The sequence below is a fragment of the Arachis stenosperma genome, chromosome 8 (assembly GCF_014773155.1).
Source record: "Arachis stenosperma cultivar V10309 chromosome 8, arast.V10309.gnm1.PFL2, whole genome shotgun sequence".
Classification (NCBI taxonomy): Eukaryota; Viridiplantae; Streptophyta; class Magnoliopsida; order Fabales; family Fabaceae; genus Arachis; species Arachis stenosperma.
The window spans coordinates 29,527,045-29,554,947 of NC_080384.1; the positions used below are offsets into that span (position 1 = coordinate 29,527,045).

At 33.8% G+C, this 27,903-nt stretch overlaps 1 protein-coding gene across 1 annotated transcript; it reads right to left on the reverse strand.

Moving 5' to 3' along the window:
- Positions 1–10,944: 10,944 nt before the first annotated feature.
- Positions 10,945–26,184, reverse strand: LOC130945747 (uncharacterized). Its single transcript, XM_057874453.1, has 25 exons — positions 26,083–26,184; positions 25,605–25,772; positions 25,179–25,253; positions 24,906–24,984; positions 24,504–24,568; positions 24,324–24,413; positions 24,085–24,174; positions 23,881–23,967; positions 23,625–23,708; positions 22,894–23,013; positions 22,322–22,350; positions 22,095–22,227; positions 20,865–21,422; positions 20,129–20,676; positions 19,951–20,014; positions 19,692–19,794; positions 19,417–19,589; positions 19,220–19,345; positions 18,901–18,971; positions 18,060–18,122; positions 17,547–17,619; positions 17,233–17,352; positions 11,590–11,667; positions 11,310–11,360; positions 10,945–11,234 (listed from the first exon to the last, which is right to left on the reverse strand). Exons 1-25 carry the CDS (start codon positions 26,173–26,175, stop codon positions 11,133–11,135), a joined length of 3,243 nt encoding a protein of 1,080 aa, XP_057730436.1. The 5' UTR covers positions 26,176–26,184; the 3' UTR covers positions 10,945–11,132.
- Between the last annotated feature and the right edge of the window lie 1,719 nt (positions 26,185–27,903).

Genomic DNA, 27,903 nt, shown 5'->3' on the forward strand with positions numbered 1-27,903 from the left:
TAAAGCTTCGCATGTATAATAGAGTAATTTTCAAAGTTACTAGAAAAACCTGTAATAAATCTTCCCAAGTGATCTTTAAAAATATTATCTTACTTTGCATTACTATTATGTGAGAAGAATGATCCATCGACATTTAGCTAGATAAGATGTTCTTGAGATGGAACCCAATGAATAAGTTGATCCATGGCATCATTGGCTTCTTAAGGACCATCATACTTCCTAGAACATAAAGGACTTTCTTTGCCCGAGATTGGATGGAAGCACAAGCAGTATTTGGAGGAGTGACTTTACTTTCAAAAATCAATTGATTTCTAAGGTACCAAATAGTCGATCAGGCACTTACAACATATAACACAGGCCACAGATCCTTTCTATTGATGTTGAACCCAATCCAGTTTCTTGTATTTGAGTTGAAAAAATTGCTCATGTAGGCTCGAAGAACAAAGAGACTCCAAATAAGCTTTGCATAGGGACAATCTCTCAAGATGTGCAAAGTGGTTTCTTCCCTTCCAACACATCTAGGACAATCTGCAATATTTATCACGTGTCTCCTTCTCCTTGTCAAGTTGGTAAGAATGGCTTCATTAACCATAAGCCATGAGAGGTATCAAATTCTTTCATGACCTCTCCACTTTCATATTAATATGAAAATATGCTCAAAAGGGATTAGATTATCTTCTAGCGAGTAGTATGCAGTATTCATGCTGAAGGTTTTATGAGGGGTAATTCTCCACACCACTTAGTCATTTTTTTCCATGGAGATGGAGGTGCCACGACTATAATTCTATCCACAATGTTGTTCGACAGCCACTCCTTAAGTTTGGCTTCATCCCAATCTCCTGAAACAGAGAAAAAGTCATTCAAAGATATATTATTATTCAAATATTGATTTACCTGCAAGACATATTGATCAAGCCTTCCAATATTTGGAATTTATTGATGTTTCCAAAAATTTATATGAGAACCATTTCCAATACGCTAAATAGTATTCTTTTGCATATCCTTTCAAGAAGAACAAACTCCTTTCCACAAGTTTGAGTTATTTCTTCTTTTGACATTAGGGTCATGTCATTTTTATATTTGTACTTTGATTTTAAGACTCTTGATCATAAGCAATCTTTCTTTTCTACCAATTCCTAATCAATTTTCATTATGAAGGCATGGTTTAAATCCTTGGAGTGACGAATTTCTAGGCCTCCCACATTCTTGAATTTTGTGACATCCCTTAAGCTAATAGAGGACATCTTTTTAGATTGTTCGGTGTCAACTCAAAAAATTTTCTGTAATTTAGATCAATCATATTACAAGTAAAAATAGGAAGTAATGCAATCTACATAATATAACTAGAAAGACAGTAAGAACGTATCTCATCAGAGTAGCTCATCCTGCAAGAGAAAGAGAAGCTGTCTTCCAATTGCTTATTTAGATTTCAATTTATCCATAATCCCATTATCGATATGTTTTGTGACTCTAGAATGAAGTAGAGAAACACCCAAATACATACTTCTCAAGATCATTTGTTTTGGTAAACTGAAGTGTCCTCCCAAATGTTATGGCCCACATTTTTAGAGAAAAAAATTCCAGATCTTATCATTCTGTGCGTTGAATCCCGCTTCCTGCGTGCTGGGCCAACATGTCATTTACATGTTGATCTTATATGTTTGCCACTTCTATACACATGCAATTACAACTGATCGGCTCATTTTAACAAAAAAAATTCACATTACTTTTTTATATTAGAAAATCTATTTGTACACTAAAATCAGCCACTAAAATCAGTCATTGATGTATTTGTGTATAAATACATGTATTGTTTAATTTATTTTTAATGTGTATTTATATTTCAGCATGTATTTTATATTAGTAACTGACTTTGATGACTGATTTTAGTATACAAGTAGCATAACTAAAAAAATAAGACTTGTTTTGATGTTAGCCGTAAAATTATAAGTTAGTTTGCATAATTGTATTTGCACCTTTTTCAAGAGTAAAGGTATGGCTGTGTGACAACGACCAATACTAAAAGTCTCACTCCATTATTTCCTATTTTTTAAAGGTGGATACTATCATGAAAATTTTACAATTGTCTTCATGTAAAGATGTATCTTTTTTATCATTAGATGTTGAATTATAGGATTTGATTTGATATGCTATAAAAATATTATCTTTTTTTAAAGTGTGGCCAAACAAACAAAACACACTTTTAACATAAGACTCTTCATAAGAAGATGTTTTTAACATCTTCATTTGAGTAAGTGCCTTTTTCAAATGCCACCCCTCACAATTCTCATATTTCCTCCCACACACATCCACTTTCTTCCTCATTCTATGCCATTTGTTTTTTCTTCATATCTTCCGTTTGGTTCCCCTTGTCACTCTTAGAACTTTTTTCTCTGTTGCCTCAGTAACTACCTCTTTCAACTCTCTATTTCTCATTTCTTATTTAGTTTTTGCTTCTTTTTTGTAAGACCATACCTTAGATGGTGGGCGTGGTGGATAGAGGTGGGGTCAAAGAAGTGAAGGTGAGAGATTAGTAGTGAGTTGTGATTGCGATTGTATGGTGATCCCAATAGTGGGATGTGTGGAGAATGGAGGTGAGGTGGGAGAAATAAATATGGTAAAAGGTAGGGATGTCAATGGGGCAGGGCGGGGGTGTCTCCCTACTCATCCCTGCCTCCAGATTTGCTTTCCGTTTTTATTTTCGTTTCTCGCTATGAGGGAATATTACTCCCTATTCCCATTCTTCACAGGACTCCATTCTTCGCAGGGACCCCATTCTCCATCTATTTGATAGTTCTAACTAATTATTAATTTCTATATGAATAGAGTTGTAAATATCTATCTTATAAAAAATAGCAAGATTTCATACAAAAAGTCTAAACGACAAGATGGTAATTTCTTTCGAAATGACGCAGTGGGGGACGCAACGGCAAGCCAAAGGACAGAGCAGTGAACGAGGTGGGAGATGCAGCAACAGAGAGGATAGAATGGACACGACGGCAGAGTTACGGAAAGGAACGCCGCAAATAGAGAACACGATGTGGTGAGGGTGATGACATGGTGAGGTGTGACGATGCAGTGAGAAGGGATTGTGGCGAGGGGGTGGCTGCAGAGAAGTTGGATGGAGTATGGAGTATGGATAGCATTAGGAATCTCTGAATTGAAGAAGGGTTATGCAAATGAAGATTAGAAGTTTTGGGTTTATATGTGTGTGTGTGAAATGACTAAAAAATATATATGAGAAATAAACTATTAAGAATAAGTAAATTTATGAATTTTGGGGATTAGCGGGGACGGGGCAGGGATCCTCGCTCGGGTCCCCACGCCTGCTTCGGAGTAATTTTGTCCCCCGTCCCCATCCCACAAAAAAATTCTCCACAATCAGATCTCTATTCGAGGCAGTCTCCGCAGGGATTTCCGTGCTTCGAAAAATTTTGCCATCCCTAGAGAAAGGAGTAGAATAAAAATTTTAAAACTTAAATAAAAATTAAAAAATCATTAAAATTTTATATTTCAAAACAGATATTTTAATTTTAATTTTTCGTCACATAATTATATAATACTTAGTCCAAAGTTCTAATTCTCTCCGTCACGGTCTTAACAAATAATCGTAACCTAAACTTAAACACTTTTTGTTTTTTTTTTTAATTTTTTTGTCAAGTAAATTGGATAATCTCTAATTCTAGGTACAATATATATTTATACACTCTTCACATACTTACCAATTTTTTCTTCTCAATTATTGTTGGTAGGAGATAAACTCAAGACCTTTAAAATGGGAAGAGAGCGAAATGCTGTTGTGAGTTAAAATTCATTCGCCTTTGTTCTTCTGGATGAAACTTATCATCATGTAAAGTGGGCCACGTGATGAATATCAGGAAAAAAGTATAAATTGTGAGAAAGGGTGAAAATGGAATACAATAATAAATATGTACCTTTCAAACATTAATTATGTAAATCCACAAAAATTAATGTAAAATTCTTTTCTAATATTATAAATATAGAGTAAAGTATTGTTTTTGTCTCCAATATTTTAATCATTCTATTTAAATTCTTAACATTTTAAAACTGACTTAATGTTGTTCTGCCATTAGGGATCTGTTAGGGACTTAAATAGGACGAAAACGTTGGGGACAAAAATAATACATAGAAATAAATTTTAATTTTATCCTTCAATAATATTAATTTTTTTACTATACATAGTATTTAATTATTTTTTAATCACATCTAAGTAAATTATACTTAATCATATTACTTTTATTTTAAATAAATTAATTTTTTTATAATTTTACTCTTAAAGATTTTTAGTTATCATGAAATATTTGTAGAATGACTAGTATATAAATTTGCAGAAAAGAAAAAAAATAATATATATATATATAATAAAATATAAATTATATCTTTTGTCTCTAATGTATCAAAATTCTTTAAAATTATAAAAAAAAATAAATTTATTTAAAATGAAAGTAATGTGATTAAGTGTAATTTATTTAGATGTAATTAAAAAACAATTGAATACTATGTACAGTAAAAAATTAATATTATTGAAAGATAAAATTAAATTAAAATTTATTTTTATGTATTGTTTTTGTCCTTAACGTTTTCGTCCTATTTAAGTCCCTAACGTTTCAAAAGCATCTCAATTTTGTCCCGCCGTCAATTCTGTTAACGGATCCCTAATGGCAGAACAACATTGAGTCAACTTTAAAACGTTACGGACTTAAATAGGACGATTAAAACGTTAGGGACAACTTTAAAACTTACCCAAACGTTTGAAACAAAAACGATACTTTACTCATAAATATAATATCTCAATGTAACTAGAACAAATGTTTTCCTCTAATTTTTATTAAATTATTATGTGAGTGTAATTAGCTTCATGTACTAATCGCTCGTCTAATTAAATTGAAAGAAATTGAATAATCATTTGAATGAGAAAGACAATTAATTATAGTTATTGATTTAGTATACAATTAGACCAGATGAGAGTGGTGATTTATTTTTAAAAAATTTTATTGCACTCAAGTTGTACGCATGTATCCATATATAACGATGTCATATAAATATTTTGTACTATTTTTTTTTTTATAAGAAATATTTTGTACTATTTTTATATTAAAAGTGTTTAATTATTATATATTCATCTGAAAAAAAATTATACTATTATTTAATAATATATTTATATTTGTGTGATTTTAAAAATAATAATTTTCACATAATAATAATTTAAAATTTACACAAATTTCAATTATATTGGCAAAATTAAAATAACTAATCATCATCTAAATAAATAAATTTGAATGAATAACAAGCCACATGCATTTACTCGCCATCAAAAGAATATAGAAGTGTGAGATGTGTGATTATAGTAACACAATCTTTTCTTTTATTTTTTCTGTAGATATTTATTGATATTGTTCGTCCCAATAAAAAATAAATCTAAACTTGAATGTACAAGAATTTTGAACATAAAATAATTATTCATATAAAAATATCTGTACATAAATAATTATTATATATAGTTAAAAATTACTAAATAATTTAACATATTTAACTAAATTATTTAATATCATACATATATATTTACCTCTTAATTATTATTTTTACATCAAAATATCTTTGTAGAATTTGCCAGCAAAATAAGACCTGAACATGCATGTGTCAAGTAATGCTGATATGTAACTATTTAATAATTAATTAAGAAGCAGCCCTACAAGGTGTTCCCTTTCTTTTCCTTGAATTTGCATTGGATGGTGTAGGAACAGCAGTGGTGGGCAGCTGAGCAGACTGTGATAGCATGGTTCTTGAAACTCCTTCAATGGGGATGCTTTCCTTCTCACTCGTCTTTGTCCACACAAGCTAGTCACAAAATGAGATATATATATAACACACCAATATTAATATATAAATAAAAAAAAAAGTGTAAAGAGATATTATATTTAATTATGTTGTAATGCATAATTGTATCTATGTATTAGTTAGTTGAGAGTTTTATAATTAGTTAGATGTTGTAACAACAGTTAAGTGACAACTAGTTTTATATCATGATCACTAGTTATTTTAGAGTATAAATTAGATATAAAAGGGGCTAATGTGGCATGTGTGAGTACTCTTTTATTTGTTTTTCTTCAACTAAATACTTTTACACAAAGAATATAATTTAATTTTTATACAAGCTTTAAAAAATTTTAAGAATTCAAATATTCAATAAATAAAAGAAACTTGTCAAACATCATATTTTAATCCAAAATCTAGTTAAAAATGATAAATCTATGAATAAGTTATTTAAATTATATGCACTCTTTATTTTATTCATTTCTATTCAAGATAAATAATACTTATCACATCAAATCAATATCAATTATATTTAACTGTTTGATCCATAATATTAGTTATAAAACTTTTATATATATTATTACAACATACAACTTAGCCCAATTTTAAATAATTTATAAATATAATGAACAAGAGAAGCCGTAACCTGCTTTTTATTGCACTACACATATAATGACAATAATGGTTTAATTAGCCTCATGTTCTAGAAATTCATTAGAAAATTAAATTTTTAAATAATAAATAATAAAAAAAATTGGATAAGCAAATATTGAAAAAGAAAAATAAATATTTTCGAAAACAAAAAATACACAAATTAAATGAGATATGAAAAACTAAATTGAATTGAATAAGCGAAGTATATCCAAACCTTGCATTCCAAAGAACAGAAAACAAAAGGCTCCACTAGATTCCTTGTGCAAATGACACAGTTAGTGTTGTTTTTATTAACACTAACTCTATCACTAATTAGGCTCTTATTATTTGGATTAATAGGCCTTGTAATCAGGAAAAAGACCTGGTAACCATTGATTCTATATGTCTGAATCCCAGTTATGTTCAAAGCATTTTCAATCTCTTTCACTCTCACAACATCATGATAAGATGACCTCCTTATCTGCATTACAAATATATATACCACTTATTAATGAATTATATATATAATAACATCAAATGAATAATTCATTTATAGACCTGAACAACTCGGTGTTTTTCATGAGAATATGCTATGCAATGTGCGCAATATGCTTCATTGTTGCAATCGAGACAGAACATTTTGCATTCATTCCTAGATTGCTTCTTGTGCACATTGCACAGAGAGAAGAATCTTGTCGACAATAGATTTTCAAGCCATGATGGCACCTGAAACACATAATTAAACTACTTATAAGACAAATTGAAAATAATAATGTGAATAAATTAAAATTAATTAGAGGGACAATGAATAATTAAAGCATGGCATTACTACCATTGCCGAGGTTGATTTCATTATCGAACCTTCAAAGGAGATAAGAGAGAGATAATATGAGAAGAACTAGAATGATATAGAGACTAGCAAATTCAGTGATAGTAAACATAAAGCAAGTATATATATATATAGAGAGAGAGAGAGAGAGGGGGAATAAGAGAAGAGAAGGGTTAACTTTGTGATGAAATTAAAAACTAACATGGAAAAATATACCAGACAAGGGTAATCGTGGCGGTTCAGATGAGAGGATGTTAGGATGGGTTAGATGAATTTTGAAAGATGACGTGAGAGAGTTGCGGTGACGCAGGTGAATATATAGAAGATAATAAATTGTGAAAAAGGGTTTACATGGAATGTAATAATGACAATATTTCTCATAAATCATATATAATTTCAACAATTTTGTTTAAGAAATTAATGTGATGCATATTTCGACTATTAAAGTGTCAGAATACACTAGACATCTGATGACTCATTAATTAATGGAAAAAAAATTCAATAGTTTTAAATTATATTAACCATTAATTGAAAAACATTATTTTTTATATTAATTTTATTTTTTATTGTTCATATAATAAATTTTATTATTTTTTTATAATATTTTTTTTATGTTTTCTCATGCATGTTATTATTTTTATAGAGTTCTTATTATTTCTTATTCATATGAGTTTTTTTTTACAGTTTTTGTTATTTTTATGGAACTTTATTTTATTTTATTATTTTGTATTGTAATTTTAGTAATTTCATTAAAAAGAGCAAATTAAATAAAAAAGCTAAATGAAAGTAATATTAGAATTATAAATAGTAAAAAAGTATACTTAAAAAAGAATACTGAAAATAGAGTATTAAAATTTATTTAAATATTTAAAATAAAAATAATAAATTAATATAAAATAATTATTTAAATTCATATTTTTTAATAACTTTTCATCTCAAAATAATTTTAAATAATATAATTCAAATAATATTTTAATTTACTGTAATTTATTTTGATATAAAAATTGTCATATATAAATTAAACTACAAATATAAATCATATTAATATCAACTCATTCTTAATTAAAATCAAAATTATAAAATTAAATTTTATACAAAATTTCATTTACAAAACTTCAATCTAAATACACACATCTTACAATAAAATACTTATTAAATTAAAATTTAATTTTAATATACTATTAATATAAAATAATTTTATACATATATCTAATTATATTATTTAACATCATGTCATTAAAATTATTATCTTTTATATTAATTACATAAATAATTATCTAAAATAATAAATATAATTAAATTTGTGTAAAAAATTTTATGTTCTCATTGCATTAAAATTAACTTATTAAATTTTTTTTGGTGACTCAATTAACTTATTAAATAAAAATAACCTTAATGTATAAGAAATATTATTGTGAAAATTTATCCTGGGTCAGTTGCTCCACCGAAATAAACATAACCTTAATTCCAGCCATATGATCCGTATCATCACCATTTGTGTGCACAACTCCAAAGCAATGTTTTCCAAATCAAAAATGTTAATTAAAATTACCCACTAATATATATATTTGTGTATAAATATATATTTAATTTATTTTATTTTTAATATATAATTATATTTTAATATATATTTTATATTAATGGCTAACTCTAATAACTGATTTTAGTGTACATATAACATAATCGTATCCAAATTAATTATAACATACATTGTATATAAAGCATAAATAAATGAAGGTTTAATTATTTTATTGGTCTCTGTAGTTTTATTAAATTTGTAATTAGATTCCTATACTTTTTTTTTTAATTAAATCCCTATACTACTTTTAATTTTATAAGTAGGTCCTTTTCAATATAAAAAATATTAGAGTTAATTGAATATTTCATTACAAATTAAATGTATTCATAATTAAAAATCTAATTAGATTTTTTACCAAATATAGGAGAAATATTTTATTAATTTTAATATTTTTGACATGTAAATGACCTAATTATAAAATTAAAAGCAGTATAAAAACCTAATTAAAAAACATAAAAATTTAATTAAAATTTAGTAAAATTATACGAAACAACAGAATAATTAAACCATAAATAAATGTCCTAATTACTTTTAATTTTTTTGGTTCTTCACCATAACATTAAATAATGAGAGCCACTCAAATAGAGACGTTTAAGACGTCTTTTTTTTAAAGATATTTTATAGTAATTATAATTTAGTATATATAATAGATTAAACCGTGTTATTTTTGTCAAAATTATGTCAGATAAATTAATTTAATCGAAAAGATGGGAAATCAAATCTTAAACCGGTCTAAATTTATTTTTTATAAAAAATAACTATAATATCCTTATTATAGAAAATAACAATTCAGGCAAGCCAGATTTATTACCCATAATATAAATGCGTTTTAAAATAAATGAAAGAAACTATTATTTACTTATATATTCTTTTTAAAAATTATTTACATTCTTCCCTTTTATTTTTATCACATTTTTTATAACGTACCTCGTTGTCAATAACAATAAGATATGTATATTTTTATTTCATTAATAAACAAAATAAGTAATAAAAAATTAATTTTTTTATAAAACATATATTGATAAATAATATATTTTATTTATTCATTTATAAAAAAATCCTATAAATGCCATAAGTGATATTTGAATATTTCTGTTCCTCCAAGATGTAGACAGTTTTGGAGTATAGAAATAAAAGTGTGGATTCTATAATTTTTCTGTAGATCTCACATATTTTTTTAATGAATTTAACCTCTCTTAATATATGTTTTAAGAGCATATATGTATTAAAATAAAATATCAATTGAAAGTTTTATAAAAAAAAATGAAAATAATTATCTTTTGAATATATTTATTGAAAAAATTAAAATTACTAATAATAATTTTAATTAATATATATTTTTAGATCACATGAGCTAAATCTTTTTTATTCATAATTATTTATACATTTATTTCTACAATTTATAACTGTCTACATCAGTTTTAAAGGAGTAGAATAACATTTCTTCTTTTAGAGACGGAAATATATATAACGCAGAATAATAACGTACGCATGCATGAAGTGAAATGTGCATGAAAGGCACATGGTGCTCGTTCAAGTTCACTTTTTTCACACAGGTAAGACAATGTAGTGTGCAAGCGTGTAACCAAAAGGACATGATCACATGGATTTGGATGAGAGAGATTGTAAAGTGAGAAAATGATGATTATGGGTTAATTACAACTTTAATTTTTTGGATTTGTAATTTCTATTGCAATGTTAATTAAACGGTTAACCCCTCTTCATACGTTCACTTTACAACTTCAAATTAACTCTACTTTTATAGAACATACAGGGAAGGTAGAGCACTGCCAACAGTAGAAGACACCATAAACAATTCTTAAACTTGCAAGCAGTAGAAATTAATCTTATCAATTTCTGATGAAGTGATGATTGTTATGTACAAGAAGATAAACGAAATAGAATAAAACTAGAATAATGAAGGGATCAAGTCATTTCAGCAATTATGGACTTCACTATACCAACATAAAAGCCCGTAAGATAATGATGAGTTCCATTTCACATCTTACTTTTTATGCACTATCATACACTACATACAGGACTAAGGATATTTCCAGAAGATACACATTCAGGAAAGAAAATTACTCCGTAATTATCAAGAGTTTAAATACCATGCAATATACACTACTTTACAAAGAGCGCCCAAGAGTGGAATAAAGTAGACTAAGGATAAAAGGAGCAAAGATTCTATATATACGCCTGAGACACAACAATAAATTTTTAGAAAATAAAATAGAAGAAAAAGGGAGAGGAACATCACTCAATCTTCTCTAGTACTTGCAACCTGGTTTTCCGCTTCCAACCTTTCATAGAGGCGACCAGGTTGACCAGTCCAACAATCTGGCTTTTACTATATACCTGCAAAGGATGGAATTCTTTATTAAAGTTCGTGTGAGAACTTGTAATGAAGCCACATAAATGGAATGTCCTTACCGGGTGTGCATGTGCCCATTGCACATATTCTTTATCAGGAAGGTAGTAAGCCTGGTTTGGAAGTGAAAGTGTAGATGTCCGTAAGAAAATTATATTTTGGCTGCCCCATAATGGAAGCGTCAAACAAGAAATATTTGACATTATCAAATAGTAAATGATAGGCGAAAGGAAATTTATTTTGACCTTATGACCAAGAGTATTTTGTATATGAAAACACAAGTGGAGTGTGTTATGTTACCAGGTTGATGAGATCCTTATTATTGGTTCCTTTCTTCCTTACCTTGATATAAGTTTCAACCATTTGTAGCTTGGACTTCACATTCAACGACAAAAGATGTTGTAGCCCATTGATTAAAACCTGAAAGGAGAGCAAAAAAAATCCTAATATAACATAGGGCAACTGAAAGCTACAACTACGACGGGAAGAAGGATTTATCAATATATTGGTTTTGACGTTTTGTCTGCAATTAATATGATATAGAGGCGCCTACTACTAACAGGTTTGGACTGTGTTACAAAAGGAGAGGTAAGTAGAGGTCATGTAGAAGTATTTTAGGAGTTGTTAGGATATCCAGCTGGCTGATAGGTTGTTATAAATAGCTAGGATATAGTAGTTTAGGGAGGATAGTTTTTCTGTTGTGAATTCTGTTAGAAATTGGAGAGGATCTCTCTCTAAGCTGGTAGTTCCAGCTGTGTAGAACCTTCTAGGGAGAGCTAATTGGCCATCCCAGTATATCAATAAAGCTTGATCATTCTGCTACAACTGGTCCTATCAACTGGTATCAAGAGCTTGAGGATCCCGACGCTGAATGGTGCAATCGAGATCGAGGAAAATGGAGTCACGATTTGACACGATTAAATCGCGCATGGAGGAGATATTCCGATCGATGCAGGAGACGCTACGGCGCTTCGATTCTCGAATAGATGCGTTCGAAAATCGCGTGCCTAATCGGAATGAGCGTGGTTCACCGGGATCGCACCTGGCCGCAGGCTCATCGGCCGGAAGCCGCAGCGCGCCGAAGCAATGGCGAAAGCTGGAACTTCCGATCTTCCGCGGAGACGACGCGGTGGTTTGGGTTGAACGCATGGAGCAATTCTTCTTGCTACGCACAGTGTCAGAGGGGGAATGGCTCACGGTCGCCACCTTTGCAATGGAAGGAAGAGTATTCACGTGGTTCAGGTGGTGGGAGGCGACGGCGCCGGTGCTGCAGTGGCGGTTTTTCAGTGCGGCGCTACTGTGGCACTTTCAACCGGAACGGCTACAGAGCCCGTATCAAGTGCTGCTGAAGCTGAAACAGACGAACTCAGTGCGGGACTATGTTGACCAGTTCATGCATCACGCGCGGCCCCTCTGTGGAATTGCACCAGAATTGCTGATGGATCTCTTCTTGAATGGGCTGAAACCAGAAGTAGGAGAAGAATGTAAACTGTTCCCATACCAGTCAGTGGACGAGTTAATGGAACTGGCACAGAAGGTCGAAAACCGCAATGCTGCATTGCGAGGGACATCGGGATGAGGTAAATCACTAGCTCCCAACTTCACCGTTGTCAATTCAACCGCCACCAAAGCGGTGCATCCCGCTACAGCGTCCACCTCTGCAGTAAGCAACAGCATGGAGTTGACGACAGACCCCTTGCGACGGCGCAGATTGAGACATCTCAGCAACGAGGAATATAGAGCTAAGCGGGCCAAGGGGGAATGCTTCCTCTGTGACGAACTATACATTGCAAATCACAATGGCAAGAATAGAGAGTTCAAGCTTTTACTCATGGAGCCAGACTTTGAAGCGGATTGGTTACAGCATGAGGCAGTTCCGGAAACAGGGGAACATGGACAATTGGAGCTCAAATTCATGAGCTTAAGTGGACATCACAAGTCAATCAAAGCCTGGGCAGAGGTAAATGGCCACCGTGTACGCGTTCTCATAGATTGTGGAGCTTCGGACAACTTCGCGACACCAGAGATTATCACTGAGTTGGGCCTGAGAATTGACAACACCCCTAAGTTCCAGGTCAAGGTAGTGGAAAGTACCAATACAGAGGGACAGGGAAGGTGTTTGGGTGTCACACTCCAATTCAAGGAAGTGGCAATCAAGGAAGACTTCTTCATCTTCCCAACTGACGAAGCGGAATTTGTCCTGGGACTAGCGTGGCTAGATAAGTTGGGAGACGTTCTCGCAAACTTCAAAAAATCACACCTTCAATTTCGGAATGGGGACAGCATGGTTACATTGCAGGGGGACCCAGAGCTGTGCTATGGAGGTATGCACCTTCAATCTGTAGTTTTGTCCATTCAAGAAGGGGGAGAAGGATTTATGGTCCAGCTGTGGCCCATGACTTTGCAAGCGGCTATGGTATTGCAGGAGCCGCAGGCAATCGAATCAGTGTTAGCGTCTCATGCTAAGGTGTTTCAGGCATTACCGGAGCTGCCACCACATCATTACCATGATCATGCCATTCCACTAATAGAAGGAGCTTCAATTCCGAATATAAGACCTTATCGTTACCCGCACCATCAGAAAGCAGTAATTGAACTAATGGTATGTGAAATGCTAGCCTCAGGGATAATTCGGCCAAGCTCCAGTCCCTATGCGAGTCCGATATTGTTGGTGAAGAAAAAGGACGGCAGCTGCAGATTCTGTGTCGATTATAGGGCGTTAAATGGTATTACGGTGTCGGATAAATTTCCTATTCCCGTCATTGATGAGCTACTCGATGAATTGGCGGGAGCTGCAGTTTTCTCTAAGCTGGATTTAAAATCGGGGTACCACCAAATTCGGATGAGGGACCAAGACATCCACAAGACCGCCTTCCGCACTCATGAGGGCCATTATGAGTTTCTAGTCATGCCCTTCGGCTTGACCAACGCCCCTAGCTCCTTCCAAGCCTTAATGAATGACATTCTTAAGCCTCTATTGCGGAAATTTGTCCTAGTTTTTTTTATGATATCCTCATCTACAGTCAGGATATGGCTAGCCATGCCCTTCATCTCCAACAAGTTTTCCAGATTTTAGTGGAGAACCAGCTGGTGTTGAATGAGAAGAAATGCACATTCGCAGTAAGCTCGGTGGAGTACTTGGGCCACATTATCTCGGCACAAGGGGTCTCGACGGATCCTAACAAAACCACAGCGATGCTAGAGTGGCCGGTGCCTACGGACTAGCGAGCTTTACGAGGATTCTTGGGCCTTACCGGCTACTATAGGCGGTTTGTGCAAGGATATGGGGTAATCGCCAAGCCGTTAACGGAGCTGACAAAGCGAAATGTGTTTGAATGGAATGACAAGGCACAGGAAGCTTTCGAGAGATTGAAGAGGCTAATGGCAGACCTACCGACTCTAGCAATTCTGGATTTCAATCAAGACTTTATTTTGGAAACAGATGCATCGAGTGAGGGGTTGGGTGCGGTGCTGTCCCAGCAAGGCAGATCAATAGCATTCCTAAGCCAAGCACTATCTCCAAGGGCCGGACAAAAATCTGCATATGAGAGGGAGTTGATGGCCATTGTCTTCGTTGTCCAAAAGTGGCGGCATTACTTGTTGGGTCGCCATTTTATTGTTCTCACAGATCAGCGAAGTCTGAAGTTCCTCATGGACCAGCGACTTATGGACCCAACTTACTTGAAGTGGACCACTAAATTGTTAGGCCTGGATTTTGAGATCCGATACCGGCCAGGCCTTGAGAATAAGGCAGCAGATGCGTTGTCACAGCAAATGATGGCAAGGGCGATTTCAGTAGTACATATGAACCTCTGGGAAACGGTGGAAGAGGAGGTGGCTCACGACCAAGAGCTACAAAAGATTGTGGTCGCCTTGCAGCAGGGGCGGAATGACTATCCGGGGTATTCCCTACACAAGGGTCGGCTGTTTTATCAAGGGAGAGCAGTGTTGCCTGCAAATTCTTCTCAGATCCCACTTTTGCTGGCTGAGTCCCATGATAGCGGAGCGGGTGGACATTCAGGCTTCTTTCGAACCTATAAGCGGCTGGCAGCAGCGGTTCATTGGCGCGGCATGAGGCAACGGATCAGGGATTATGTTGTGGGCTGCCACACTTGCCAGCAAAACAAGCATGCAACGATGAAACCGGCGGGGCTGTTGCAGCCACTACCAGTCTCGGAGCGAGTTTGGGAGCACGTTACAATGGATTTTGTGGCGGCATTGCCAAAATCCAAAGGCATGGACACTATCCTAGTAGTGGTCGATCGGTTAACTAAATATGCTCACTTTATCCCCTTAGCTCATCCATTTTCAGCCAAGGAGGTGGCACTAGCCTTTATTAAAGAGGTAGTTAAACTGCACGGGTTTCCCAAGTCAATCATATCGGATAGGGATAGGGTGTTCATGAGTAAGTTTTGGTCCGAACTGTTCCAAGCAGCAGGGACAAAATTGAAGTACAGCACGACATTTCATCCGCAAACCGATGGCCAAACCGAGGTGGTGAATCGTTGTTTGGAGACTTATTCGCGGTGCTTTGCGGGGGGCTACCCAAAGAGATGGTTGGAGTGGCTACCATGGACTGAGTTTTGGTTTAATACCTCCTACAATGCCTCAGCCCAAACAACTCTATTTCAAGCACTTTATGGGGTGCCGGCACCTATTCTTTTCCGGGGAGAGACATTTCCATCACATGTCGAGGAGGTGGCAGTATTGACTGCAGCCAAGGATGCGGTGTTGGTAGAGTTGAAGATGCACTTGGTGCAGGCTCAGCAGCGAATGAAACAAGCAGCGGATGAGCATCGAAGGGATATCGAGTTCAAGCCGGGTGAGTGGGTTTATTTAAAAATGCAACCTTATCGGATGCGGATACTGGCGCGGAGGGTCAATGAAAAGCTAAGCCCTCAGTACTATGGACCGCTTGAAGTGGTTGAGAGGATAGGGGCAATGGCATACAGGTTAGCCATGCCTCAATGGTGCAGACTTCACCCGGTCTTCCATGTTAGCAAGTTGAAAAAGGCTGTCCCGCCGCAGCAGCAGGTACAGACGCTTCCACCAGGGCTGGCTGAGGAAGGTGAGCTGATGACGCAGCCATCCCAGATTGTGGCATCGCGAACCGCAGAGGATGGGGCATTGGAGTATTTGGTGCGCTGGGTGGGCCTATCTCCTTGTGAGGACAGCTGGGAGCGAGCAGCGACACTGCGGGCCACCTTTCCGGAACTCCACCTTGAGGACAAGGTGGTTGTCCGAGAGGGGAGTATTGATAGAGAGGCGCCTACTACTAACAAGTTTGGACTGTGTTACAAAAGGAGAAGTAAGTAGAGGTCATGTAGAAGTGTTTTAGGATTGTTAGGATATCCAGCTGGCTGATAGATTGTTATAAATAGCTAGAATATAATAGTTTAGAGAGGATAGTTTTTTTGTTGTGAATTCTGTTAGAAATTGGAGAGGATCTCTCTCTCTCTCTGAGCTGATAATTCCAGCTGTGTAGAACCTTTTAGGGAGAGCTAATTGGCCATCCTGATATATCAATAAAGTTTGATCATTCTGCTACAACTGGTCCTATCATAATACTTACTCCATAACAATAGATTTGATTGACACTAAGATGTAGAAAAAATTTGTTGTCTTAAAAGCTCAAACTTTGAAAGTATTTCAGACATTGGTAAATTTTTCAATAAAAAAAATTACATAATATTCAACAGTGAAATAGGATCAAATTACGATATCGCAGGGCCACAATTATTAGTCCATGTTGACTTGAAATTCAATTTGTTCATAGCACTAAAAAAGATATTAACAATAGGTGAATATTATGCCACTTAAAAATTTGGTGTTTAAATACCAAAAAAAATATTTAATTTAAAAGTATAAAGATTAGTAAATTTTAAATATTTAAAATTTATTATAAAAAATAAATTAAACAAAAATTAAACACCAAATAATACATATCTTAAAATTGATCTTAAACATATCTGAAAAATAATTAACCTGCAAATCCAATGACATTAGAGCTCGTCCTTCATCACTACATCTCTTCACCCGTGAAAGTCCTTCGACAAGCGTTTCTGCTAGGATCTCAAGTCCATAGTCCAATAGTTTGTCTTGAATCTACACATTCAAAGATCAAGTTTATACTTGAAAGACTAGGAGTAGTTACTTTGGTTTTTTGGTTTCAAAAATTAAACAATAGTATGAAATTGTAACCGATATTTACCAATTTTTGCTTTGGGTCATCAGAACTTGTAACTGGGTTTATATGTATACATGTATATGTCATATGCAACATCGAGCAAGAGCAATACCTCTTTACGAATTCCACCATGAGCAAGTCGCGCTGCATAATGCTTAAATTCCCCCAGCAATAAATCAACATACCTATAAGGACAATTTAAATAAGAACTTCATGCAGAATGCAGCTCATTTATTATTAAATATAATAAAACCGGAAAGAAGTTGCAGCTATATGTTCTGTTTAAATAGTATACATTTTTTACCTATATAGTTGTTGTTTCATAGCACCAATAGAGCTAAATATTAAGTTATACCACGTCGTCTCAGACACAAAGGCCAAGATGAACAATGAGGTAAAATACTGTAGGAACTAATATCAAGTATGGATAAAGTAATAGAAAATGCTAGTGATTCTCTAGGATTAAGGCAATACCAAAAAAAGTATCACACTCCTCTCGGTGTGTGTATTATTTACTGATACTGAGAAACATGTATACTGCTGAATATTCGAGAGACTTAACCCTTTCCTAGGCTAGTTTTATTGCCATCGAATATATATTAAGATGAGATCCAGCAATACAAACCCATTATGCTCTAGACCTAGCTCTTTCACTTCCCATTTAGAATTGGCAATGCGTTCGATGTACCTGTAAAATGTTGACAAAAAATATAGAAATTTGTAACTTTAAGAAAACCAAAATTATATAATAATAAATTTTTAAAGTCATGCAATATATAAAATTGAAAGTTCTCAATGGTGAAGAGGCCAAATTAATTAGGACCAGTGGGTATTTTAAGGAAACACAAGAACGACAATCTGCATTGAACACCAAACACAAGCCTTTGCTAAGAGAATTCTGTGCTCTTTAAGCATCACAGAAGATTGCCATTGTGCATATGGTGTGTTTTGCACTTTGGCTGTGTCCTTGTTACTATCTCTTGGATAATAAGATTTCTAAACTGAGTAGGGCTAAACTGATTCTACATGAGTAGGAGTCATTTTGGTAATTTCAGCATTGTGGTATTGTCCACTTCCCTAGTCTGACTTACGATTAAGGGACTTTCTAGTCAAACATTATAAGGATATCATTTTTCTTAAGGACGCAAATTATAAGCTAAATTCCTTAGGTGCTTGAATTGCTTTCTCTAATAATAATATAACCAGTTTACTAATTTTTAACCGCCTCATCCTTTGTTTTCTCAAAAAAGTAGCAAAAGTTGTGTTTATTGGAGAACAACACCACATGTATCCAAAGATCATCACATTGGTCCTTTTATTAAACAATAATTTAAGCATCATATAACTTTCCTCTTCAACTGATATTTGTAACAGACTGACCCACATTGTCATCATGGAGATTAATTTGAAACTTAAGAAATATTGTTTGATTCATAACAACAGCCAAGAGTTCAAGTCATATTTACCCATTAACATGAAGAAGGAGTCTTGCTGTTGTCCTATGAACATGCTCTATAAGATCTGGAACAGCATCCACCTAAGGAAATCCTTAGATATCATTATCATATATATTGAGCAATTTTATATTAATTATTAAAGGATGAATCAACTAGAGTTAAACAGGTAGATAAAATAAAAATCCTAACGATCCAATCCAAGCATGCTTTTTCACTGGAAGTAGAGACCTCAGTAAATATGTTAAGTGTGCCTGAAAATTTAAGGCTTCAACAAAAGTGTTTTAATTTAGTCTAATCTCTCAGACCTCAGGGATGATATTCCACATACCAGATGCACATAGAAATCCTCAAGTACAGTTGTATTACTCTGCAAAAGCATTGATCGGAGATGAGCTCTGGATCTATTCAGTGTCCGAGCAACAAGAGACAGAGCGTCAACAGCTACACACCTTTCCTGCGACATAATAATCTAGTTGAAGAACTAGATTATTTATATGATACAAAATGATGAACTCAAATGCATACCGTGAGACCCAATGAATTCCCTGAAGAATGACCAAAATTCATGCCAGGAGGACTTGTAGGGGTCAACTCTGCATGTACAAATGGTGAACCTAAAGACGTGGGTGATGACTGGGGTTTCATCATCCACATGTCACAGTCTTGCTTTATTCTGGACAAGGCTGTCTTCAGCCGATCTGCAAGTCCCAGTTATATTCAACCACTAGAAATGAATAAATACAGGATTCTTCTATTGCCAATGCTTGAGAATGTAATACCCTACTGACTATATCACTTACGATTATGAGAACAGGGTGAACTTTTTCCACTTGAACTACTATTCAGCTGACCAAAAGTTTCATATATAAAATGGAAAAAAATCTCAAACGACTGGCATATTCCCTGCAGCAGTATACTGAATCAGGAAAAAGAATTCAGAGGAAAAATTAAAACCATAATGATGGCTTATATTTGAAAATAGCAAATCTTGGCAGCGGTCCCGGCCTTTGGGCCCCAAGAAAGTGTAAACAAGTGCTTTGACGGTAGAATAGAGCTTACCTTAAAGAATTCAACATTTATTACTTCTATTTTCTGCATAAGCCTTGCATATTTATCCATACACCTAACATGTTTAAAGCATCAAATAACTCAATAAACCCATTCGAAAAGTGGCAGAGACAAAATATAGTACATGATAATAGCTGATTTTGTTCATGCAAAACGGAAAACAACTCACCTTAGCAAACATAGCGAAGATCCAGTGTGTGCTGTATTCTCATCATCATTACAATGGGAAGCATAACCTCTTTTAAGATTCAGTTTTGAAATTCGACTAGGTAGTTGGCTGTCTTCATCAATAAAGTCAGCAAGAAGATCCTCATTTTCATCTTCAGAAACAGAATCATCACCCTTCATTTGAACTGAATCATTTTTCTTAGGCTGGACTTTATCACCCCCGAAGTTGTTTCTTGAGCCCCCATCTATAATATCACCATGAATCATTCCATTGGGTTGGGAGTAACCATGACCTTCTTTAGGGGTTGATGATGTTAGCAAAAATGGGTTTCCCCTTCTAATCCAATCAGAAAACCCACTTTTCCTAGCTCTATTGTGTGTGAAGTTTACTGATTTATCCAAATCAATTGCACTGGTATTAGTTGATTTGGTATTAGTTAAAGAAATCAATGGTGCACCATCACCAGTAAGTCCAGCAAAACTGACAAGTTGCACTGTATCTGGAGGTAATTTTAACCAAGAATCTTTCTCCAAAACCACTTTAAGTGCCTAAAAATAGTAACAAACCTACAAAATTAATCATTATGTATGATCTTGGATTGCATATAGAGCCATGATTTGCAGATCTCAAACTAGTACCTAGTACTTATCTCTAATATCATACAAGGCTCAAAGGAAATCGCAACCACTATGATAAGAAACAATTACGAAGAAGGAGAAGCGCTTAGTTCACTTACATGTACATTTTGTTTATGAAAAGTTATAAAATAGTTTTCACAGACGAGCTTCAACTTCTGCCTGAATTCAACTGCTTCAATTCCACAAAAGGCTTCCCCAGCCAATATGAAGACAGTGAGGTCTTCATAATTTTTCAGGAACTGATGAATACTAGCAGAAGCAGCAGCAGAAGAAGAAATCAATACTGACACACGACTAGTAGTAAGATGCCATAGATTCTTGCATCCTCTTTGAAGAGTTTGTGAAACAAATGCTGTTGCATCTTTGCGAAGATGATACCATGGGGAATCAATGCTTGATTCTATGTTGTCCTCCTTTCTAGAAGCCTCAGCAACTGGATCATGAGAACCACTTGATGGTGAACCATCATTTACATTATTTTCAGCTAGTGAGGTAACTGTTGCAGATTCCTCCCTATAAGACGAGCCACACATTACATCCCCAGGACTGAACACAGAATTGTTGCTGGCTCTTACATCTGAAACAACTTCCTGAGCCTCACCTGGACTGCAGGAAATGTCATTGTTGCACGTATTTGAAGTTTGGTCTACTGAATCCTGCAGGTAAAATTGACCAAACGTAATTAGAATGAATAGCATATATCAAAAAACTAAATTCTTGTAATAGTGCACTCAGCGTGAATAGCTTTATTCCTAGTCTTAAGATTAGATGCATATTGGTGTTTAAATTCTAGTTATACATGTAATCTACCATTGAGTAGTACTTTGCTCGACCAAATGCAAATCAAACCTAGGTTTCCTCGAACTTCCTTATGATTGGGTTTCATTTCATAAGTAGCATGTTCCTTTTATGCAGTAGCTATATGGGCATCAAATGGAACATATTCTGATTATAAAGAATTGAGGAATACTCTCGAACCATTTACAGGAAACTATTTTAAAAAAGAGCTATTGAGCTTTTACTGAAAATTTTAAAATTTCCCCCCTGGTAGTGTCAAATAGTATAATTGATGCGCAAAGGCAATCCTACCTAATATGTATAAGACGTTATTGTCACTTTAATAGGGACATAAAGATTGAACTCCTAACTGCTTGGGTCATAGATGCTTTAATTCAATGTAAACAAATGATAACACACACACACACGAAAAAAAAGAGCATCGGCTGCTGATAGGAGGCCAAGAATAAATACTGACCTAATTCCAGCCTATATGAATATATGTAAGCAGAGAAGAAAGTAATATCTCGTTAGAAGAAACCCAAGTTTACCTTTCTTTCTAGCTGAAAATCCATAATTTCGTGGTATGAACACATAATTTCAAATAGAATAGCCAATGTTCTTAATAAGCACTGTCTAAACTTAGATTCAGGTATGTGAAGGCATAGATCGCTGTAAGTGAGCCTGGAATCAAATAACATTCATGAAGCACAACAAAAGTATTGTAATTGGTGACTACAAGATGGTAACTAAGCATGTGAAGGGAATTGAAAAGTACCTACTATTTTGTGAAGGAAACTCTTCCTCCTGCAAGAGAGACCAACATTATAATTAAACAAGTTCTCTGCCAATTTGGATGAAGGGAAAAGAAATTATAATCCTTTAAATCAAGCAGTAAAAACTTGTGCTTATCCATCTCTTTCAACAATACCGATTTCCGTTGTTTTCTTTTCACTCATTAAGAATATATTGTACTCTTAAGACTCATGAATCAGACTGCAATGTCACGGATTATTTACTGCAATTAACTGATAATAACATATACAAGAAACAGAGAGAATCAGGTAGACAGATCTTTAGCTAGTCGCTAACAAGAAAAGTTAAATAATTCAGAATTAAAATACATCAGGAGCCTCTTAGAGTTGCTTAACCCATCCATCCCAAAATATCACAAGCTAGTACCCATATTGCCCCTATCCCAAAAGGGAAAACAATAAATCATGTTTCCTGTTTTACTTTTGCCTTCGTAAAATTTCTAAAATAGAAAATATTAAAACTGAAAACGCAAACCAAACAGGTAGAAACCCAGATGATCCTACAGAGGAAGTCAGAAAGAACATATTGTCATACCTCTTGCACAATAAATTTTAACACAGAGTTGGTTTCTGATATAACTTCTTGCATGAAGAAACTTTGTATCTTTTCAGCAAGGCCAGTTGTATCTCCCATTAATGCATATGCATCGATTACCTGTATCAACTCAGCTTGTATTACATTCCGGTTTGATAATATATACCAGTAGTCCAATAGAAAATCTCAGCATACACAGCACATCCATTGGGGTCAAATGTTGATAGCAGTTTGTTATATATAAACGAGCCATGTTCTGACTTTAAATTGAACCAGAGATAGATATTATTGTCATAATGAAAACATGCTAATAAAAACATGCGTGAGCAAACATGTGATGATGAAACAAACAGATGTTTTTCAGAATGTCTTGCTAAATGAACCTGGGTAAGTCATAAAAACACGTTTTGGCAACCAATTCTTTTTTGAAAATATGATAATGTGATGATAGTTTATTTAGTCAAAGCTAGTCCAAATTAGAAGAACCTATTGGCATGTGATTGACTACAGTAGTTCAACTGTATATGGATTTATGTTACAAAACTAACGTTCAACCTCCATACATAATTTTTAATGTTGCCAAATATGTCATTGAAGGAAAAGTACAACAAAGCAAGTCCAAAGGCTCATCACAAAACTGTCTGCTTGCTACTAGCTCCATGAAAATAGAACAACAATCAATTTCCTGCGAAAGGAAATAAAAATACAAAACATAAAATCTGCACACTCACTGTTATATACCCATCTTGCTTGAACTCCTGGCATATTTCCAATAAAAGACCATCCAGCTTCTGTAGAGTTATTCCTAGCCAAACCTAAGTAATCATATGATTGAGGAAATCAAGCAGTTAAACATATCTTATATTGTCATCGGGGATTTGTGTTTTGACACAAGTGCAAAAGAATGGATTTTATTACATAAGTTACTCGGATGTAAAGAAAATATTACAAGACAGCTGTATTCGTAAATAGTAATTTGTTATTCACCTCCACACCCTGACTCATCTCTTGTATTACTGAGAGCTCTGACAAGCTATCTAAGACTTGCAAATACTCAGAAAACACTTGAAATGCCTGCATAATTATCAATGTAAAAAAATTGTACGTTTTGGAACCTAGGTTTCATTCAAAATAAACAGCAAAAACAAATAGAACGCCATACACAGCAGCAAAACAAATATAGAAGAACACCTTGCAGTAACTCCCTTCCTCAACGAGGGATTCAAGTGTTGATTTCATAACAAATGCACGATGAAGTTCAGTCAAGATTGGAAGCAGGTCCTGTGAATGTAGAAGCACGTATCATAAAGTTACTGCCAAATATCATTCAAAGTTTACACGATCATGAAGAAAGGGAAATCAAATCACAATGACACAGGAAAAAATTGGTAGCGTTTGGCGCTTATCTATGGAGAGAGAGAGAGAGAGACCAGAAGAGCTTGTTTCTTTTTTGAATAAGAATTCACAATCAGATCCCTTGAAACCTCATTGACAGATGATGTCAAGTGTCTTCTTCCATTCTGAAAAAAAAACCATTAAAAATAATCCAGTGAACCATAAAAATCTTGTAACAGTAGGAGTTGTCAAAAACCTTCTGAAGCTTATATTACCATGCTGATGACATTAGCAATCCTCAAGTCTCTTTCTAATTCCCTGACCAAATTCATCCCCTTCACTGGCCAAAAGTAAATATATGAACCTTTGGTAAACTAAATGAAATGAGTCAAATGACCCATAAAAGGCAGCTAGAAGGTTCCATATACAGAGCTTCCCGAATTTCTAAATAAACTTGGAACAATGGGGTTCACTATTTTAGTATAACGTATTATTGTATTCTTCCATATATAGTGATTTATGAATATAGAACCATGAACTGTAGTTTTGGATTAGCAAATGAATAATCACAATAATTGGAAACCATGAATTTTGATAGTAAAGAAGAGGTGGATGCTAAAGGCATAACATTATCTACTAGCACAAAATAGTTGGTGAGAATTAATCCTTGAACTTACCCATTACTTCATGATGCTCCATAACATGACGTGATAAATGCTCTGCTACTCTATCCAATTGTGTCAATCTAAGGGCAGCCTACATTAAAAATCACAGACTAAGGCATCTTATCAAAAGAGTTGATGCTGTGCACCAGAATTGATATTGCATACTATCATCAACTGTGGGTTTAAGAAGAACTGTTCAAAGTAGAAGTAATACAAAGGAGTGATTTCCTCAAAACATTTAGAATGCATTCCACAAACAGTAAGTGTCAGTAGGAGAAACTATACCTGTTTTTCAAAATATATCTTCTCGTTTTCGTTTGCTGAAAGATGCACCAAAACATGCCTAACTGGATCAAAGTCCTGCAGCAAGATATATTTATCAGAATTTTCTAGGATTTGCCAAGAATTCATTCACCTTACTAAAACAGTGATGAAATCCATCTAATTTGTGTTCATTTCTATTAAAAATGAGAAGAAACTATTTGAAATGCTTGCATGTGGATGCAAGGAAGTACTGAGAAACTTAATATTTATTTACTTACAAGTTACAGACGTCGTTCATCTTCTTCTAATAATTATTAAATATGTAAATAGATGTAAGTAAAAGCATAGCATTTTTAAATTTAAAATGCTATGTCCCTTCAACAGAAAGGAGGATGCAAGAAAATATCAGCACACAATCAAAACTAAAGAGACGCCATCACATAGCACCTCTTCATAGAATCCATCCTCCAGTTCCTCCACCACTTGATCATGAGGTCTCCTCCCATATATGGAACTCAACTCCTCGGAACTCGTTGAAAGGCTATACCTCTGGTGAGGAGGCAATCTTGCAATAGCACGAGCAATTGCAGCTGCCGCAGCAGCTCGAGCAGGAATCTGCAGAACAACAAAGATTCATTTCACATTCATTAAAAGCACGAGCTAAAACTCCAAGTCGCACGGAGCAACTAATCAGAATATCAGATCACCAAAAATCATATAATCCGAAACTCGAAACGAACACGTCTCTAAAACGATTGAAAAACTCGCACCAATCGGACACATCACAAACAATGCATAACAGATTCAAACACGTTGTCTTAGCTAAACCGTAAAACAACAATCAACGATTCAACTCCATGGATTCAGATAGGAATCAACTGAAACTAGAAATGGCGCATTTGAATCTTCTTTCATTTTTATTTACCTCGGGGCGATCAGAGAGGGGAAGCAGCTGGCTGCGCGATGTGGTGGATATGACGGAGTTCAAGATCCTCTCTCCAACCTTGGACAAATCCATTGATGACGATGGTGCTAGTCCTTCCTGGAATAACGAGAAAGGAAGCAATAAGAAAACCCTAGAGGTCACGCTCAATTCGCCATTGGAGTGGTTGAAGATGAATAACGGATTTCCGAGAACGCTTTCAAATGGAAGAAACATCTATTTATACTCTCTCTTTGGCGCGCGCGATCGAGCGGGAGGCTCAACTCCAGTCACCTCGACTGACAGGTAACAGTTTCATTATTGATTTCAATTCAGAGTGAAGCTATGCAATTAGATCTGATTAGTGAGTGTTAATTAATTAATTTTGATTTGGTTGGAGGGTAATTGAAATTAGAGAATGAAGATTTTTTAAGCTGCAGTTCACGTTAGTTAGGATCGTCTCTTCTCTGCTCTGCATGAAACAATACCGAAATTGATTATTGGTTACGATGTATCATGCATACAACATACAAGTCCCTTGCATAGAAATACAAACTTATTATTAGAAAAATATTGTGACCGGTTAAACCAGCATAAAAAAATTTGTTTAATTAGCAGAGTGCACATTATCGATTTTGTAGTTGTACTATTTTTATATAAGATATTTCGTTAATTATTTAATTTTAACTTTACAGACATTGAAATTAAATAATTTTTTTTATTCAAATATAATACTTTAAAATTTAAAGATCAAAATAGGATTACGCCTAAACGTAAGAGCATCTCTAATGAAGAAGTCCGGTTACTATTTAGTCAGAGAAAAAAAGAATTGGACCTTTGGAGGAAACTAAAGTGAGTTCCTTCACTTTTTTCAAGAAGAGAGAGAGAAGAGAGAGTCCCTCTGAACGGATATTCTCATTAATTAATATACAATTGCCAAATGGCAACTAAATAAAAAATAAATAATTATATAAAATATTAATTAATTAAATAATTATATTATATAATTAAATAATAATTAATTTAATAATAATTATAATGATTAATTAAATTAAATATTAATATTCTTATTTAATTAATAATTTATATTAATTAATTAACTAATAATTAATTAAGTAATTAAATTATAATTAATTTATTAATAATTATAATAATTAAATAAATTAAGTAATTAAATTTTTATTTAATTAATAATTTATATTAATTATTTATATCATAATTAATATTAAATATTATTTATATTTATATTATTATATTAATTTAGCTGTTGCAAAACTAGCTGTTGTAAAAATAACCGTTAGAAACTAGCCGTTACTATGTTACCGTTATTGTTAATAAATTAATATTTTGTTACTCTATATATACCACTTAGATACACTTCAAATAATGATATCAACGTTGATGAGTTTGGAAAAATCCAAATTAATATTTGTGATGAACAAACATTATTGAAATAATCAATTACAAAATTATTAATATGATTTTCATTAAACATGTGTTAATTAATAATTTTGTGATGCAGGTTTTAATATTGGTCCGAAAAATAAATTTCTGATGCAAGCCCAATCACATTCAGCCTTTAGTTTTGATAATATATGATAAATATGGCTAAATTGATTTTTTATGTTACTTGGGCCAACTTAATCCAAGTCCAAGCTGAAAATGCTTTCCTATTTGTTTTATGCATGATCCAAAAATTCATCAGGAAAGCAAATATTATTAATTGGGCCAGATTAAATTTTGTTGCTACCAAGCCCAATATTAATTTTGATGAATGCTTCCAAGCTTGGTCCGAAACCAAATTAAAAAGAAAGCAAGTTGGCT

What these genes read in the sequence shown, in the direction of transcription:
- LOC130945747 (XM_057874453.1), bottom strand. Translation starts at nt 26,175, where the DNA reads ATGGATTTGTCCAAGGTTGGAGAGAGGATCTTGAACTCCGTCATATCC. An exon ending in AGGATGGATTCTATGAAGAG is followed by an intron (nt 25,254 to 25,604) that starts GTGCTATGTGAT and finishes ATCTTGCTGCAG; the next exon opens with GACTTTGATCCAGTTAGGCA. An exon ending in ATTTTCAGCTAGAAAGAAAG is followed by an intron (nt 21,423 to 22,094) that starts GTAAACTTGGGT and finishes TTTTACCTGCAG; the next exon opens with GATTCAGTAGACCAAACTTC.